Consider the following 19,256-nt stretch of genomic DNA (forward strand, 5'->3'; position numbering starts at 1 on the left):
GCGACACCGAAGGTGGAGCATTTTTAGGTTGACAGTTTTTCGAGTTCAATTGCTAAAAGGCAACAGATTTGAATTGCAACAACACAAATTTACTCGGTTTAAATACAAACCTCGAGTGTAATTCGGCAGGACAATTTCACGAACAAGAAATTCACCAAACTAATCAATTATTGACAGACGTCATACTAGTCATATGGGAAAGGATAATGCGATATTTGGTTCGAAAATGAATAAGTGAAAAAACCACTAGTGCATTTGTCGCTGGAAAAGTTGCAGGTAACTTTTGCCGCTGTCAAAGTGACAATTGCACTGCGGCTTATGCGATTTTTTATACATGAGTTGAATTGTCGCTGAAATACCACACGTGCAATTATCACTATAATTCGTTCCCATTGGCGCAGCAATTTGAAATCGAGACATTTCACTGGTTGAAATGTGACAAATGTTAGATGAATTGAATAGTCAAATAAACACCACCCAAATTTTTGCTTGGACAGCCATGAAATAATCATTGCATTAAAATCAGCAACCCGTTGCTGTTAAAACAATTTTGTTGTGAAACATGTCGTATTACTTACAGTTTGCATAACAAGCACTTACAGCGCTCCCTACTGTTTTTTTCTGTTCTTAAAAATTTGCTGCATAGTACATCAACAAAAAATTAACTTAATGAAAATGTGGCAACCCAAAGATCTATAACCTGGTGCATCAAGGTAGCTACATAAGGATGTCTATCATGGGGATCTCGGAAACCATGGAAAATACGAAGATGGTCAAATTAGGAAAAAGCAATTAAAGAGTCAACATCATGCTGTGAAAACCAGAAAATTCCGATTACTTCCGAAAGTATGCCAAAAAACTGAAATTTGCCGATTTCGTTTTTATTATTTTCAGATGTTATTTCAACAGATACTATAAAAAACAAAACGCTACTCAACACAGTATGCGCTTTTTTTACGGGCCATATAAAAAAATACAGTTGGTGATGATTTCACCGAAACGAAACGTTGGCGTTGTGTTGAAAATCGTTCAACGGTGTCTTGTAGAGCTCAAAAAGTGGCAGTGAGAAAGTGGTTTTTATTTTTGGTATCTTTTCAAATAATATCAGAAAAAAAATAAAACCGAAATCGGCAAATTTCGCTTTTTCTGTCATATTTTCGGAAGTAATCGGCATTTTCCGGTTTTCTTCACAGCTGATAACTTTTCCCTGATTTGACCATCTTCGTATCTTCTATGGTTTCTGATATCCCCATGATAGACATCCTTATCTTGGACTCTTTCACTTAACCCGGACCCGGACACGGACTCAGACTAAAAACATCAAATCAAAATTTCAAATGTGCACTTATATGGTCACATGTGACAAGATCGATCGAGGAGCATAACCGTACAATAGTCGTTCATTAAAGCTTTTAACTTTGCACTCTCAGAGTCAGACGTTAATGAGTACGTCATTAAGGAAATAGTGTACCTCGGTACGAATTTTTCATTCAGAAATGCAAAATCGAATTACAGAGGATAGAATTAATTGCTTGCGAGATTTTTAGTTGAGAAGCGTATACTTTTACTTTTGCAGTGAAACTTATTTCTTTGTGTTCAAAGTATGAGTGGAGTGAGTGTTGTTTCTTTATTCGGAAAACCATTTCAAGTTTTGTAATAATCTTTACAGTAGACCTAGAACTCTTGACGCTTGGATAGGAGTTTAATCCTTGAGACATCGTGACTGTGGACTGGACAACTGATAAAGTTAGGGACACTAGGTATCCTTCACTTTGTGCTTGTACTGAACGTGAAGCTTCCAAAAGGATGATCCAGTGACGAATTTTCCAAAATGTGAAATTGGTAATAGTGATCCTGAAATTGTATTTACGTCATATACCTTTAGCGTTTTATTTATAGATCTCTAAAACCCACGCTAAATGTTCAAATTTGATAGGAGCGCCTACGATTTTGATATAAAAGTGCAGGCATGCGTTCTTCGCTATAATTGCGACCGTATGTCAAGATATTGCAATCAATAAAACATATTTTGAGAGTCCTGAATACTTCGTTACTGCAATTGGAAGCCTGGGTGAACATTTTTGTCTCCCACGGAATTTTTTGATCAATTTCATGCTTTTATTAAAAAAACAAATTATGCTTTTTTTTCAGTAAACTTTCCATAAAGCGGTAAAAGGTCTTTGCTGTTCTACTCCATATGGCTTATCGCTTAATTACTATCGCTTGCGGTTGTATGTTTTGTTATCACATATTGGAAAGTTGGCATGTATAGGAAGCGTCGTCGGTTTAAAATTTATATCAGTGAGTAAATAAACGCGGCCTATGCTACGACTTCCTTAACTGAGTTGTCGAAATTCAGTGATTTACTTTCAATTTGAAGTTATATTTTTGCATTAAATTTAGACACAAAACCAGACCCTGAAACAGAATCGATTTTGCAACCTACGCACGCCTTCGCCTTTGGGGGCGCCGGCGCTAAGCGTCGTTCTTCGTCATTAACAGACTACTACTAGAAAATCAAGACGGTTTAGACCGTCCCAACGTTTTGTGTCATATTTGACGATCTAGTGTTCAAGACAGTGTTTTATAAGTCATCACAACTATGCTGTGAACCGCACTGGCCTTCCTTACAGGTAAACAACCCGCATTTCTTCTACCCCTTCATGATTAAATAAACACCCACCTGTTTGTAACGTCACCTTTTCACCGTAATTCGCACACGGAAACGAGTTCGAAGAGCGTTTCCTCAACGGAACTAACCCAATCTTCTTATTGCAGGCCATGCAGGGGCCCAGCGGCGCCCTGCGCTTTGCTCTACTTCTTCTAATTGCCACCGTTGGCCCCCCAGGGGTCTATACCGAAGGAAATGTTGGTAAGTCTCGTGAATAATTTATTTTCCTCAACGCCGGCTGATTAGCTATCAATCTTTTTCCCTCGGACGCGACCAAGGTGCTTTTTTCTCTCTTCCAGGTTTAAAACTTTTAGCAAAATTACGTAGTTTTATATTTTAACATAATCGATATATTGATGTTTGGCTTACGTAGGTACGTGAAACCAAAAAATATTCGTTTCTTATCAGTACGCCGTTCCGTTCATTAAACAACGATACGGTGGTCATTCACATATTTGAAACGTCTCTGGAAGGAATTTGGGTTACACGCTGGATGTATGAGAATAAGAGCGTGGAACACAATCTTGTATTCTACATAATTAGTTGGCCCAATTTGATTGCGGGAAACTTGTTTTTGTTTATAAATGAAGGTGATGATAAAGATATGTTTCTACTGACAGCGGACATTTTCAAAAACTGATTCCAATGAGCGTTAGAAAACATGTAGGTGAAAGAGGGTGACATGCTCCCCCAAATTGCCGCAGATGTTTGTGCATGACATGTGCATGTATTAATCATGTTAACAGCACTTTCACCAAATTAGCGTTCTGGGTGCAGATTCAATCGTTTAGGTATCATACTTTAAACAATGATATAACGTTCAATTCAAGTCCTTTTTAACATCACATTGAATAAATATATAGTACTTTACTTTACCGATTGATTAGGTCATAAAACATGTAAATGGTGACGGATGGTTGGACGAGGGGGTGGATGGAGAGCCGAAATTGGATCGCTCTGAGAAAATTAATTTGAAGTTTCGGTTAAAGAACTCAAGTAAGATTAGTGAAAATTGGTCTTGGTTTTCTTTGCAGATCATTTTTCAATTGTCACGCAATCTAAGCATATTTCAAGAAATGTGTGAGCGCATTGCACGTTTAAATTTTTAAAGAGAATGACCGAGTAGTCGCCCTCGCTCGAGTACCCTAAACGTACTTCTGACACGAGATCGTTATTTATTTAAACTTTAAACGAAATCTTGTGTAACCTTTGTTTACCCTTAAAATCTAAGTATGCAATAGAGTTTATAATCGGATTTCAGTGATGACGTAGGTATCTGAAACCTTACTCTTAGAGGGCTGGATTTCACAGAGAGTAAAAAGGTCGCGAATAAGATCTTAATTTCTGATTAGGACTTGTATTCTGTAAGTCTATTAAGGTTATTAGCATGGCGGAAGCGGGTTTTCTTTTTATTTGTTTTATCTCAGCCACAACTGTCAGGTGTCACTCCGTTTAGAATGCGTTGGCGTTGGTTTGTTCGGTTCTTTGAGCACACCTATACGTATGTGTGTGCTTCCCCTTAGTTTTCGTTTCCGTAATTCTCCACTTTTCGTACGGGAATTACTAAATTCAAACACTTTTGAAAGGCGATCTATCACAGTAAACAATAGAAATGTCAGCAACATTGCCTACGCTTTGGAAGCAGGGAAACTGAAACCATTACCTAATTTTGTTGCTTATGGCGTCGAGTTTGTATTTTTACTTTTTACTTCATTGACACCAGAATCTTTTTTCAGTTTCTAAATCGGAAAGAAGGAAAAACGTATCTACGGAAAATTCCGAAAACTCTGTTTGCCCCACTGATGGGCGTTAAATTGTTGCGGCAACAATAAATAAATTAATTTATAAAAAAGTTCTTAGATTTCTATATGTTACTTCACTAACAAAATCAATATACAGGGTTTCTGTTAGGTCTGGAAACCTACGATTATCGGGGAAAATAGACAAGATATCGAAAAAAGTTTTATACAAAAGTTTTGGGGTTCTTCAATGTCTACTGGGCAGTAATAATTTTAATTATACAGGGTCATAAACCACAAACCACACTAAAATTGCATTTTTTTACACCCTGTATATTCCATATTTCATTTCTTCTCCCAATTTTCAGCAAAATGTGTAAGAAGTAAGAGGCATAATGTACCTACCTAAGCTCCATCGCTTCCGGGTTATCTAGTTTTGAAAATAAACGTTGTGGACCTTATTTATAGTGGTCCAGGTCGGTGTGTTATAACAATTACAGTTCTCGTTTAATTGATGGTATTTGAAATATATTCATTATGTATAAATGAAACATATTGTACAGTGTGTCCCAGGTAGAACGCACCATATGGAAACAGTAATGTATTTTTTTTTAATGGATCCACGAGCCGTGGTGTGTTCAACCTGGTACACACGGTATATGTAATCGGCTACATTAATTCTCCGTAGCTTGACTAAACTTAGCCTTTGGTCTTCAAAACAACTAACGATAACGTAAGACTACAAACATGGAGAACTACATCGTTAATATTTGACGAAAATTATTCTGTTTTTTCAAATTTTAAAGCACGTCATTATACAGGAGATAACTAAATAAAAATTAATACAACAAAAAAATTTCAATGTGAAATAAACTTTTTTTCGAATTTTTTATAGGGAGTGGTAAAATTGAAATTTTTGAAATTTTAAGCGTTAGACCGGTTTAGGCATATCATAGACAGTCTACAAGGTGTCAAAGTGAAAGGGCAGAATTAAATTGAGAATTGTAATTATCGGTAAGTAGTTGGTGCAAATAATTATCGTCTTTTCTGCATCACTTGATTTATATAGCGCGTTGTCGTTTTAATAACTTTAGGAAATTCTCGGCCCTAGAAAGCCGCAGATAATAAGGAGTGGCAAGAATCTGATAGACATCTAAACATAATTCAAGATACAGTTGATAGATGGAAAGCACCACTACTATTAACTAGAAAAGATATGATTATTCTACACAGACTTAGAATAGGACACACTTCAATCACGCATAAACATATCTTCACAAAGGACCCAAAAAAATAAGGGGTAATATTATCTCAGTCGTGTTTTGTTGTAAAGATAGCTGACCAAAAAGTACGCAGCAAGTACCTATTTTAAAGATGCAATTCAGCAGAATTCGGAGCATGGGTAGTTACAAGGTACTGCCTAAAGTTCGTCCATTTCGGGAGGTACCGGCAATCAGATTTTCTCTTAACAAAAAATGGTTTCCTAAATTACTAGGAGTCATCTAGAAAAAAGCGTTAATTAATCGGTAATTACTATTCCGGGAGATTTTGCCCCCATTCGCGTTTTAGCCATCGATGCAACCACTGTGTGGTCCGTAGTAAGATCAAAGAGTAATTATGGTTACTCTTTGGTAAGATTTTTAATTCATTCGGGTCTGGGTTACCAGAGCAAGCAGTGTTTCGTAAAAAAGTAAATTGAGAGACTACGCGGTTAGTTAATCCGGAGAAGTTTTAGAAAAGAGTCTACCATATCAGTAGATTCATCGCGAAATAATTTAGTTCAAGGTTTGCCAGAGTGACAGTTACCGTTTTTCCGGGCAACAGATCTTCAAGTTCTCATCCATTTAATCTGGTCAAAACAAGGTTTGCGATAAACGGCACACTTAGCTCACACACAATTGCTGATGATGGCTTACGTATCCCATATTTCTTTGGAACGCACGATAATAAAACAAATTAGCCTGCTGAACACAATAACACCTTTTTATGGTAGCTATTCGAACGGGATACACTTTTAACTTTTATTAACAAGAAAACCTTTTTTAAAAACTCCTCGTTATGCTTTTTCAAATTGACGTAACTTCCTTACGTACATTGACAAAACCGCATTAAAATCTGTACGAATAACTGAATCTGCACGCCCTTTGCCTATCCAGATGTGAACAGCATACGTCGATACAGCCGCCTTACAGTAACAAGCTCCGTTTTTCTCTCTAATTTCGTATTTAACAGAACACCATTCCCACTCCTACTTCCGCCAATCTCAAATGCAACATTACACTAATATGGAGCCCTTGAGTTGTCCCCTATTCCATAAAAAAATTAAGCGCCAAAAGGAATCGTGCACGTACATCCCTTGTTATCAGCGCCAAACCCACGTGCGTCATGAAGTAATTAACTTTCGCGATAACACGATCAGATAGCACAAATGCACTCGACCAGATGTTCCTTAATTTTAAACAAGAAATTATGCAATTGATAACAACAATTCTAAAATGTAAAAATAGACAATTCCGATGAAATAAACCAATTCTGTGATATTTCTAATGAAATCGTCCAGATTTAAGTTGAATCAAAACATTCGCTTATACAGGGTGATCCGTTATCATTTTCGGTACTATTTGAGCCTAAATAATGTCCAACCGACGTTGTTTACACAAAAGTGTCGGACATCGAACAGGTGTTATGTTGAAAATCGATTTATTCATTGGTTTGTCTAGCTTAAGTTTCAATTGCACTTAGTCCTACGAGGATACGTTACATTCCTGTTTAAATCCCGTTACCTTCTCCGTTTCGTACAATTTGAAACAATGCCTTTGCGTTAACAACTACATTGAAATCCAATATTGTATTTTTAAGGACCTGCCAAACTGTAAGCAAAACAAATTTAACGTTACCAGCGATTTACCATGACGTTCCTATGCATTTAAATAAAATGGCGTCTTTGCGGAAACGAAAAGACAGCAAAGTTATGATGAAAGTTCAAGACGTCTGAACGTGCTATTACTTTTTTAACACTTATCACATATTTACAGATCAATAGCTTTATTTGGTATGAAAACATCCTCATCCTGCAATTTCCTTGTTCGTAACATAAATTTAAACATCCAAAAGCCATTCTTCTATGCTCTGGTGCCACCTAATTCCAGCAGGGGGTGGGAAATGATCAGCAGTAGTAATGTTTTTTGAACAAGAGATACAAAATTGCTTTTACTTAAAAGAAAATCTTATGAATAAAACACTCCGGTGGAAAACCTCATACTTTCTCATAACGATTGATAGAAGTCATTCCGATCGAGAATCTCATTCCAATTGCACGACAATTTTGGTTCTTTAAATGAGACTAATTTCGCATCGATTCGTCTAAATGTAGCTGTCGAGAATAAAAAATCGATTACCTACTAATACAGACGCGACCCTTGCACTCAAACACGTTCCATCATACATCAACTTTTTAATTAAATGCTTAAGAAGCATTCTCTGAAAAGCACGTCTATCCGTGCATTCGCGTGGTGAAAAGTTAATTCAAATAGCTCCAGCCGGAGCTTCTGGAGCTTTTGCTTTGAGTTGGGTTGCTTACTTTAAATAAACCCCTATTTCGTTTTAAATTGTACTTGTATTGTAACTAATTTAAATCAGGGTACTATAGTTCAGAGAGTATCGAAGTTATAAAAGTAATTTGTAATTTTGATAAAAAATTGTAAAAACACGTCCAATTTAGATAGCTAGGCGGAAATGTAATGGAAGGTTTACGTTAGTTTTGGCATTCACCCCCGCACCGTCATCTACCTCAACTTTAAACTTCAGCCCTCATCGGGAGTGAAAGAGGGTGATACATTATTTTTTCTCTTACAAAATATCTACAAAATCAAATTTGGATGGTCTGGTTATGAATTCGTTTTAAAAAACCAAGGCAAACACAATATAAACCAATTTGACACATTTCATGTGTTTTCTTTTCTCTTGAAAACGCCTACAGGTATATTCAAAAACAACGACAGAACATTTGACTTTATATCAACTTCGCTGCCAATTTAGATGTGTCGAAATTGCGTTTACAAAAATCATTCTTTTTTATTACCTTTTATTATTTATTTTGTTGTTCTGTGTTTTTTACTTTGCTTTTCTTGTGCGAGACTTTTTTTATGTATTTGAAAACTGATATGGGCGTAAATATGCTCGAGCATTCACGGAAACGCGTCACCATAGGCATATGGGGCGTAAGTATGTCATGGAGTTGATACGTACATTTTAGGACATGGGTAATAAAAAAGTTTGGTACCCGAGAATTATGGATGAAGTGGGCAGAATGGAGGTTTTTGGTTAATATGCTGCAAATTTTACGCCATCAATTCCAATGGCCGCGAAAATGACTAATGTTATGCTGTGGACCCTCTTTGGGCGCCAAATAAGTGCTGTATGCAATGGTATGCGGTCACTTACCTAACTATAGTAGCTCAAATTACACAATTTAGTTTTTTTCATTAAAAAATCTTCCACCATTGCACAACTAGGTTCCGACACAACAAGAGAATCCTAACATTATACTCTTATGCACCTAAACGACTCGAAGCGTTACAGACATTTACGCTCGCTTTCCAAATAATACGAGACAGCCTCGTTTGCTTTTCATTCTTTCTATTTAAGCAAAAATTCTAAGAAATTCAACATCAACCTGACGACATTCGGAATTCCTCTCCGTCGCCAGAACTGATAAAACGCCTACACCGCTTCTCTCGCACGTGACATTGTTTTTCGAAAAACTAATTAATTCTTGTCCAAAAACAATTTTTTATTTTTCTCACGTAAAAATTTCGATTAAACAAATGTTTCATTAGTTACCCGTTTAGAATTTATATCATACCAACTAAATACAACAAACAGAATTAAATGAATTAACCAATTACCGACTAAATTTACAATAAATAAACTAACATTAAAATGACAATTTAACAAATTTTTCAAATTCTGTGTTTATTTAAAGAAAAACCCCCAGACCTGATTAAATAACTTGAATTATGTTACATACATGCTGTTCTGACTGCGATTTCCGATGTTTAGACATTTAATGATGGCAGAATTGACCTTTGCAAGTTAATGTTCCAAAGAATTGATTAAGGTTCTAATTTTTTCAAAAACATCACGAATGTACTTTCTTCTGGAAGGGATTATTGAACAAACACAATTGCCTCTACTGGGATAACGAAAATTCCCAGCTGTTTGTGTATCTTAATATAATGAAAGTAGCGAAATTTTTCTTACTTCTGCCAGCTCTTCAGGTTATAATCATTCAGAAGTGCGTATTCATTTTTCAATTTAAGACAATTCAACTTTCTATGGATTTTAAGGGCAAGAAGACTATAGTATTTTCCATATTTTCTGGTAATTTGCTCACTATTCTTAATCTAATTAAAGTAATATAATTTTTCTCACTTCTGCCACATCTTCATTAAACAAAGTAAATTTGTACTTTCAGAAAGATGGGACTGCACCACATGTAGCTGTTAGGGACTAGGGAGAGGGATGCCATAAATGGTTATCGCCGTCTTCAGGCTTAGCTCTGCTTACTTTCTCTCTTTGAGCACACGGCATATGGCTTGAATTTCGCTTACAATGTTCAAGAGATGACACAGAAAAGTTGGTTTTAAATTGGGATTAAGGGCAATTTCGACCAGATCATTCGAATTCGAGATCAATGTTCTGTATCAGAATTGTTAGTTATTATTTTAATTAAATAGCCACCTTGCATTTTATTTATTTGCTTAATTTTATTTCGTGTTAAAAGACTAGATTTAAACATCTGGAAATAATTGCGTAGGATTTGTAAAAGTTTATATCCGGGCGTAGATTAGACATTTTATTATCACAGCGTAAGCTATTATTAGTTTCAAGATAAGAAAACACAGATGCAGTTTACAGTTCAACGACCGTTAATTTGTTAAAAAAGTGGGAAAGGGTAATTGTTATAAATAGAAGAGACGAGTGTTATTGTGGCCCTTTTGGTGGTGGACGTCAATTGTTGCTCTTTTGTGGTGCACGTCAATTGCTGCTTCTTTTTTGGTGGATGCTGAAACGTGACCGCTTATTGTTTTGCAGTGATTTAAGTGTATTATTGCAAGACATTTCTTCTTGCCAATTGGAAATTGATTAACTAGGTCTTGATGCGGGTCAAATGCAGCGATAGTTGTCTTTGTGTTCCCTGCTGTATGGCATTGTATACAAAGCTTTAGATAAAATTTACACATAAATAATACGTGTGAGCTCTAACCTCGTCTGCCCAAAACCCCCTTACAATCCGGTATTTTTCTTCAGTTATCTCGCAAATGCACAGTGGTGCGTGTAGGCGAAGCTTCGATATTTTTTGTTATGTGTGGACTGTATGACTTGTGGTTCACTAGTAGAGTGTTGGGCTATAAAGCCGGAGGTCGGGTGTTCGAAACTGGGCTGGGGTAAGAATTTTTCATCTGTGACAGAGAAGGAAATTTCCTTAGATAAGTTTCGAGCATTCTGCCGGCTATTTCGAATTAGGTTTTCTTGCAGTTTTCCTAGTTCGTAAGATAAATACCATACCGGAGTAGTATAGAACAACTTAAGACCTTCTGCAGAGGCACCTATAAAAAGCGTTATGCGGGCCACTTTGTAATTGGGCGCTAACTTGTTCTGGGCCCAGAACAAGAGAGCGAGAGAGAGAAAATAAAACTAATAAAATAAAATAAAAATAAAAATGACATGCAATGTAATTGCTTGCTATGCCTTTGTCTAAGAGGGACGTTGAAAGAATATCGAAATATTATATACACGGGGTAATCGTAATAAGGACTCTTAAAGGAATTTCAAAAGAATAACTAAAGGAACGAATTCTAATTTGGGACGTTTGGGGACGCAACACACACCTTCATCCAAAATGCACGTGTTGTCAAGTTTACTTCTAGACATACTTCTGTACACGTTCCGATGAAGCGGTATATGTGTAAATGTGTAATAAAATACAAAGTGAAAACCATAGAGGGGGGCAGTTTTACATTGTGGTTTACAACACAAAGAGGCAAATTTATTACGGATTGTCATCCGTTATAGTTTTGTATAGTACATTAGTCCGTTTGCATGCATCGTTTCGAAATTTGGTATGTAGGTCTTTTTAGGATCAAATAAGAATCATTCATTCACCCATTGAAACTCTTTCTATTATTTCGATTATTTAATTTAAATTTTTTTTGCAAATTCTCCCGAGCATCAAAATTAATTAAGGTCGTTAGGTTCTTTAGACCTAAAAAAATGTGAATAACTTAAATAATCGAAATAATATTATCCATGTGAATTTTTCTGATCCTGATTCGGATTCTTTAGACTTTTCCAATTTATTCTTCCTTAAGATTCGTCCGATTCGTCAATTTCTTCAGACATCAACTTCCTTGGACTCCTCAAAATTTTTCAAATTATGTTGTTATCTTAAAATTCTTTTATTTAGTTTTTTCGAACTTTTTTCAGTTCCTTCACTTTGGATTTTAATGTATTTATGTTAATTGTCTTTGTGAGCGACTTTAGTTAACTGAGATAGCTGGGCAGGTGTTTTGTGGGTGGCCTAGTGACCGTTTGCCATTGCATACAGAATTTCATTTTTGGCGCCCAACGTGTGGCGCGCAGCATTTTTATTTGGCGCCCATTTGGAAAAATTCAATTAAAACTAAAAATTTGGTAATTTAATCGTTGGAGCATTGAGTAATTAAATACTTCACTCAACGGTTGGAGTTTAATTTTACAGGGGTATTCTCTTGAAATCAAGTACACACAGGGAAGAAACAATTTGGTCATAGATGATTTATCAAGAAAAATAGGGGGAGAAAAAAGTAACTGAGACATGAACGGATTATGTATTTGCAATTTTCCCAGAATACTATGGGTAAAGTTAGTTAAAACAGGAATACAAAAAGTTTGGAAAAAAATACAGCACGAAGATAGAATCAAGGTGATTGCAGCGGAGGTTTAGGTAGTACCAATGGATAATTGCGAAATTGTGTGTCGTCAGTTATAATAGTGCTTTGTTAAGTTCATGGTAAATTGATCAATAATTTTTAATTTTAACAGATTTATTTAATGGAGTTAAAAAATTTTTGTTTTTGTGTTATATTTAAGGGGGTAAATTTACGTAGTTTGCACGATGGTTAATTTTGTTTATAGCCGCTTTGTAATTTAAGAAGTGGAGTCGAAAATGGGAGAAAGGATGATGTTTTAAAGAGAAGAAGTGTTATAATGTGCCGGTTGCCTTTTGCCGTTTGCCTGTGTTTTGGTCCCTTCTACCGCCCATGTTTTGTTGATATACTTAATTGTTACACCTGGTATAACTCGAGAAGTTTCTTATCTACTATTGAGCTGACCATCTGTAGACTATTATGTGGCAAATTAACTTCTAACTAGCTTCTTGATAGATGGTTAAAGGGAAGGAAGTTCTTTACATGAAACATTATTAAAGGCAGTCTGACACACATTATTTAATGTCTACTATACAATGTAAGAAGAATCAAGTTCTTAGGGAAATAGGCGTAGTGTACGCCCTTTATTGATGTTGCTGGATCGCTGCTCATACTCAACGTAAAAAAGAAAGCACGTAAATTGAAAATGAAGGTTACTAAATAAAAGTAAAAGGCAGTTCAAAATAATGCAAATCTACGGACAAAGGTGTAAATATTCATATTAAAGGAACACTTTAATCCCTCAAACGAGAGATTAAAGTGCCAAAATATAGGTTCTTAAAAGACCGACGCATAGGTACTTAACGACAACTTTAATTTATCAAGCAGTTGATAGATTCATGTTTCGTTCGCGAAAAGTTCGAGCTTAATTCCTTCTCCAAACGTAAAGTGGAGCTTTACAATAAATGAGTACGTCAAGTTCGGTTTGAACGACAAGCAAAACGAGCTTTTGAACGTGAAGATATGCGATTTTGTAGACAAGCACAAAACGCACTTCATGAAAATTCATACTTCGGAATACATTCATTTCCAATTTAATTAAATTTAAAGAGTGCCTTAAGGAAACAGTGTCGTAAAAGCAGTCACACTCAACGGCTGGCTGTTCGAAAACTTCTCACGGACCTTTTATTTCTTTATATGAATTTTAGTCAATTTACATTTCAAATTTATCACGAAAATGGTTTTGTAATTTGCTTCATGTCTCGTTAAAGGAAGTTGACATAAAGTATTTGATGTTACAATTAGGTTCCCCCATCTGTTTTAACTACCTTATCCAAGGCATCAAATATTTAAATATTTTAACGTCTTTGAAGGGGTTCTTATACGAAGGTTGTATTTACTTTTTAATGGTACATAAACAGAATGCATTTCGTATATTATATTTCATTTGTAAGCAATTTTGTTAGCGAAAAGGGAGTGGAAGAGGAATGTAGATACGAAATAAAGTAAATGGAAGTTTTTTCCAAATTTTCTTTCGAGGATAATTTAGTTTCGTTCGATTTTCATTAATTTAGTGACTGTACAATGCTCGTAGCTTGTATAATACTTACTTTAACCCTATATTGATTAGAAAGGGTACTAAATCAATGTGACAAACTCTGATTGGTAATGCTTTCAAATTTGAATGACTAATTAATTGTCGTGCCCTTTAGTTTTGTCCGTCCGTCCGTTCAAGTTACACTGTTCATAAATTAATCTGTCGCAGCAAATGCTCGTTTAATTAAATTGCCCGGGCTAGGCCACCAAAAAAATCCTGAAAGAGGTCGCTTGGATTCTCACTTACTTCAGGTCTTGAACTTGCCTTTGGAGGTTCTGTCCAAATTCGACGACGATCCTTTTCACAAAAATAAAATCCAATAGAAGATGTTCTTTATTGAATTTTCGTTGACTTTGCGCCTTTCGCATTATAAAAAATTTCATTCTCCATGATAATATGAAAAATCCGAAGCATCCAAAGTATCTGTAGTGCCTGAAGAATGTAAAGAAACTAAAGAATTTTAAGAGTCTGATAGATATAAGGAATTTAAAGAGTGGGTAGAATTCGATAAAATGGAACCACTGTAATGATTGATGCGAAAAAGCTAACGAATCTGAGGAACCTCAAGTATTTGTAGAATTCAAAAAATATAGTAAAAATACGCAGTCCGAAATATTTGATCAAAATAAAACATACAAAACATTTAAAAAATCCACACTGAAGAATTTAAACATTTTGACGAATGTGAAGAATTTGAATGTTTTTGAAGAAGCCGATGAACCTGGAATGTAGGTACTTGAAGAATCTAAAGAGAAGAATTGCACAAACGGAAAGTGTCAGAATCGGAAAAATTCGAACCAAAGGAAGAAACCCGAAGAACCCCAAAACTGGAAACTTGGGAGGAGACTTAGAAACCAGCCGAATCGGAATAATTCCAAGAAGTGGAATAATCTGATCGATCACGGGAGCCCAAAATCTGAAGAAACTGGCAAAAAATGAAAGAATTTCGCGAAGTAAATACCGCGTTGCCTCTGAAGTTGCAGAATGGTAAGGAACCGATCAAATCAAAGATTTTGAATCCGAAAAATTTGAAGCATGACGAATTTCAAGAAATTGTGGAATCGTACGAATCTGGAAGTATGGAGAAGAATGAAAAACCCGGAGGAATGAAAGAATGCTTTTAATATGATTTAATTTCGACCTCTAAAAGAAGGAACAGGAAAGCCAGGAACAATACACAGGAATATTGCGGTGTTATCGCACGTTTCACCATTCTACTAAGAAAACCAATACGCAAATGGCGACATTGAACTCTCCCATGCTATTTATCTAAGATATTACCGTAATATTGCCTACTCTGTGAAAAACATTAGTATTCCTTACATGGATTTCAATCCAAAACCCTGCCCGCTATTCCACAAAGCTGATATGATATCTACTAAGAGTAAAAAAATCATGATCTGAGGTTTTCTCATGTCGCTGTGGCGAACACTGATTTTAATATTTTAGTACACACTCGCGGTGCCGCACTTTGTCCAAATGGAAGCCAATTAAACTGAGGTAATGTATCCTCAAGAGCGAATTTTCCTCTCATAGACGTTAAACAACAATTAAGTGTAATTAGTTACAGATCTGTGGTCCTCCAACTTAAAATGCTGAGTAAGCAAAACAATTGGTAAAATGATAAATTGTATGTACATAAAAAACATCAAAATGGCATTGCTTTGTGTCCGACCTCATCTACCATTAATTTAACAGGAAAAAAGTACAGGTGAAAACGCAAACAATATTCAGTCGATATCACAATAAGACCCACTAGTTAAACAGAAGAAAACTTAATTAGAGGACCCATTCTCGTATTGCTAATACACAAGAGCTGCAGTCCGCTCGAGGCGAAATTGTAATTGCAAATATTACCTAAAGTTGTTGCGTAATGTGAAAGTACCGCATGAGAAGTAATCGTTGGGATCTGGATTTTATGTAGCTGTATCGAGGAAGGATGCTGAGTATCCATTCAGATCACTGTTAAAGGATGAACGAGAAGCCACCTGCATGAAGGAGCTGTCCGTCAACTGATAGCGAAAGATCGGGGCGGATTTTGATCAAAAATAATATTTAACGTAACAAGAACGTTCAACGAACAGAATGATGAGCCGACAATTCGCATGCGAAATACCTTGAGATTGGCACTAACGACTTACCTCCTTGTAGTTTCCCCACAATATTTGGACCCAACTTGAAATCACCTCAACAGAGACTAGACTAGAAAGTTAACTATTACGCACTGCCCTGAACACAAATATCAACCATGAATATCAAAGATCTTGACAAAGAAAAACTTGAGAGAAAACCTTGTACTCGTACTACATGTAGCTACTATGCGATCAAAAATGAGTAGTTGTCGAGTCACCTTTGGATGAACTTCCAAAGGCGACTCGACCGCAACACATTTTTGACTTTTTATTTATGCTTACTGGAAATTCAATTCTATAGATACACTTTTAAACAATCTACTCTCTTTGCCCTGCTGTAGAGAAACCCTCAAATATTTATTCGCTCGCCTGGTTCGTGAATTAACTATGAAAGAGACTAATTAGCTACCTATTTATAGAAACCAAAGTTCCAAGCGGAGAAATGTTATTATTCTCTATTTCCTAATTAAAGCGCAGGGTGCTGATTTCCGCTTCATTCTTACTATTCAAATTGCATAGGAAATTCAAGTATCCTAAAACTTTCGCCGAAAGGGTCAACATTTATTTTAGTGTAACAAAGATTACTGCAAATGAGTTGGGTACGGTCCAATTTGTTAGAGACAATATTGATTTTAGTCTCAAGTTTGTGAAAGTTTGAGCGATAGCGCCGTGGAATCTCCGACTACCGCGCCGGTAACGATTTAGTGACAAATATCGCCATCAATAAAAAAAATGAGAATTGCTAGTCAATGTTATTTTGTTAGGTTTTTATATAAATGTCCTAGGGCGAGGGTCAGCGAAACTCATTCTGAAGAGCCTTACGCTGGTTCATTCAGACATCCCAGATTTCTTTCATTTGGGGCAATAGGGGGCGATAAAAATGTTCCTCAAAGGGGAAATTCTTTAATAAACCGAGCTCGTTGACAAAATAGATGCACATGAAAAGTTTTTTACGACAGAATTGCCGAGGCCAACTTCTGTAGATATTATAAGTTACTGTCATAGTTAGTCAGAAAGCTGATTTTTCTGTTATATGGAGTACAGAAATCCTCGTGTGGATTGTTTTTGTAGTTGCGAAAAATATCGGACTATGTGATGAATTTCTTAAAAGATATGTAAAAAATTATTCGAGAAACCATTGAACAGCGTTCGGTCTATCGAACTTATCCGGCTAGAAGAACCAATGTCACTTAGGAAAGTATAATCGCTGCTTTGTAATTTCAGAAAAAAAGCATGGCCGAAATAAGTTATGTTTGATCGTTTATTATGTTATCATTACCTTCTATCAGTGAAAAAATCGCATTCTATCCTGTTTTCAACACGTTAAGTTTCAATTGTTTAAAATGTGAATTCCGGGATGTGGATTTTTCCCAGATATGTCCAAGTGCAATATTGCAAGTGCATTTAAACGGTTTTCAACCATTGACAAGATTGAATTTCACAAATTTCGTTTTGAAAATTTTTGGCTTGTCAGTTGCTCGTCATTAGTCGTAACGACATTCTTGTAGGGCTACAAGCCTGCAGTCCTCCGTTAGCTAGTACTGCGGTGATCTTTTGGGTTTTCGCTTTAGGTCGATAGATATGACACAATTGTCACAACCCTCCGTGATTGCTGAAAGATTCAACTGGCTATTCGAAAGGGTTGTTTGAATCGCTCGGAAGATTCTTTTTAAGGAACGTTAGCCGATCTTATTTGGAAACCAGAAGGATATTACAATATTCCGTTTTTCAATCGGCGTCATAATGGCGGTTATAAGGTGTTTATGGTGAATGAACCTCAGCTGTAAAACCATTCCGTCCCGAGCTCCCGAAGGCAAAACCTAGTACATCTTACAACTTTCTAGATGACTTTAAAGAGATGCCCGTTTATTAGCCGTTAATTTAGTTTAAGGCGGAGACCCAAGAGCACATAAAGCTCTTCGTATAAGAATGTTAATGCAGTTTAAAAACTGAGTCAAAGAGTGCTTGAAAGTCAAACCTTGAAGAGTCTTTAAGATTGATAACCTTTTATGAGTCCTTAAGAGCTCAGAGCTTACAAGAACCTCCATACTAATACTGAAAATAATAGTGATCGATTATATTAATTCACTAAAATTTCCTTTGAACACAAAAATTAACATACCTCTAATTAAATAAGAGGGCGATTTAGAAAACACGGTTGGAAATTAAATTGTTGCAACCTTCGAATGGCTGTGATCTAGAACGCGTATAAGATAACAAACTGGTAAAAACAATGGCGGCTACTTATGTATGCATCCACTAATGAATTCAATTTATAGCCTCCAAAAATAGGAGAAAAGGTGCAATTATATCTTCATTGAAATTTTTAGCGATGTACGCAACTGCTTTTTAACCGCACCGCAAGAAAGAATGAAATGGGTACGAAAACCAACCAATGATAATTTGTCACGGCGAAATACTACACAATTTAGAGAAATACAGTAGTCCTCGAAATTATCAAAAATAAAACAGTTACCAATTATAAAACAACTATTTTTCTTAATTTGAGTTTTCTATTGTTATGCAAACTTTTTACGTTTCTATACTCTAAAAAGTGTACACTTTAAGAATATGTAATAAAAATAGTGGTGGCCATTAAAAAATATATATGCCCCTTTGACTTGCAGACGTACGCCACTGACCACAATTCTGAAGTATGCAGATTGGTAGGAAATGTGGATGATTTTGGAAATCATGAAAAGGTTGTTCTGAAGATTTATTCAGTGTTCCGTATAAAATTTCCTCCTTGTATAATCGGTAACTAAACCTTCGGGAAAGTTGGAAAGGTAGTTGTCGTGGATAAAGCGTCATGCCATTTAGGTGCCCCACCATTGCGTTCGACCGGGGTCGAGCTTTATAATGGTTGGGTAATCATCAGAAAGATCTAGAGATATCAGCCATTCTTCCCTGATTTCTAAAGCCAACCCTAATAAAAACAAACTGGAGTAATGTTCTCATTACTCTTATAGAAAACTCAACAAATATTGATTTTAAAAAGGAACCTGTTCAAACGCAGCATCTCGAACGTCACAATTCCTTATACAAAGACATTTAATTTCCGCCTGAGATTCCTTTTGAAAGTTAATGAACAACATGTTCAATACCAAACATTTAATTACTTTCAAAAGGCTTTCGACGAGCTAAACCAAACGGGCTTTTTCCACATTTGAGGACACTTTGAAACGGTCTAGAACAGTATTAAAAGAG

At 35.9% G+C, this 19,256-nt stretch overlaps 1 protein-coding gene across 1 annotated transcript in view; it reads left to right on the forward strand.

The window, feature by feature from the left end:
- Positions 1–2,326: 2,326 nt before the first annotated feature.
- Positions 2,327–19,256, forward strand: part of LOC116177484 — a gene marked incomplete at its 3' end in the record, with an annotated part of 34,936 nt that continues 18,006 nt past the window's right edge. The window contains 2 exon segments of the mRNA XM_031496471.1: positions 2,327–2,633; positions 2,779–2,872. Of these exon segments, the coding sequence (XP_031352331.1) occupies positions 2,782–2,872 (91 nt within the window).

The sequence above is a fragment of the Photinus pyralis genome, unplaced genomic scaffold, assembly GCF_008802855.1.
Source record: "Photinus pyralis isolate 1611_PpyrPB1 unplaced genomic scaffold, Ppyr1.3 Ppyr1.4_LG7, whole genome shotgun sequence".
Classification (NCBI taxonomy): Eukaryota; Metazoa; Arthropoda; class Insecta; order Coleoptera; family Lampyridae; genus Photinus; species Photinus pyralis.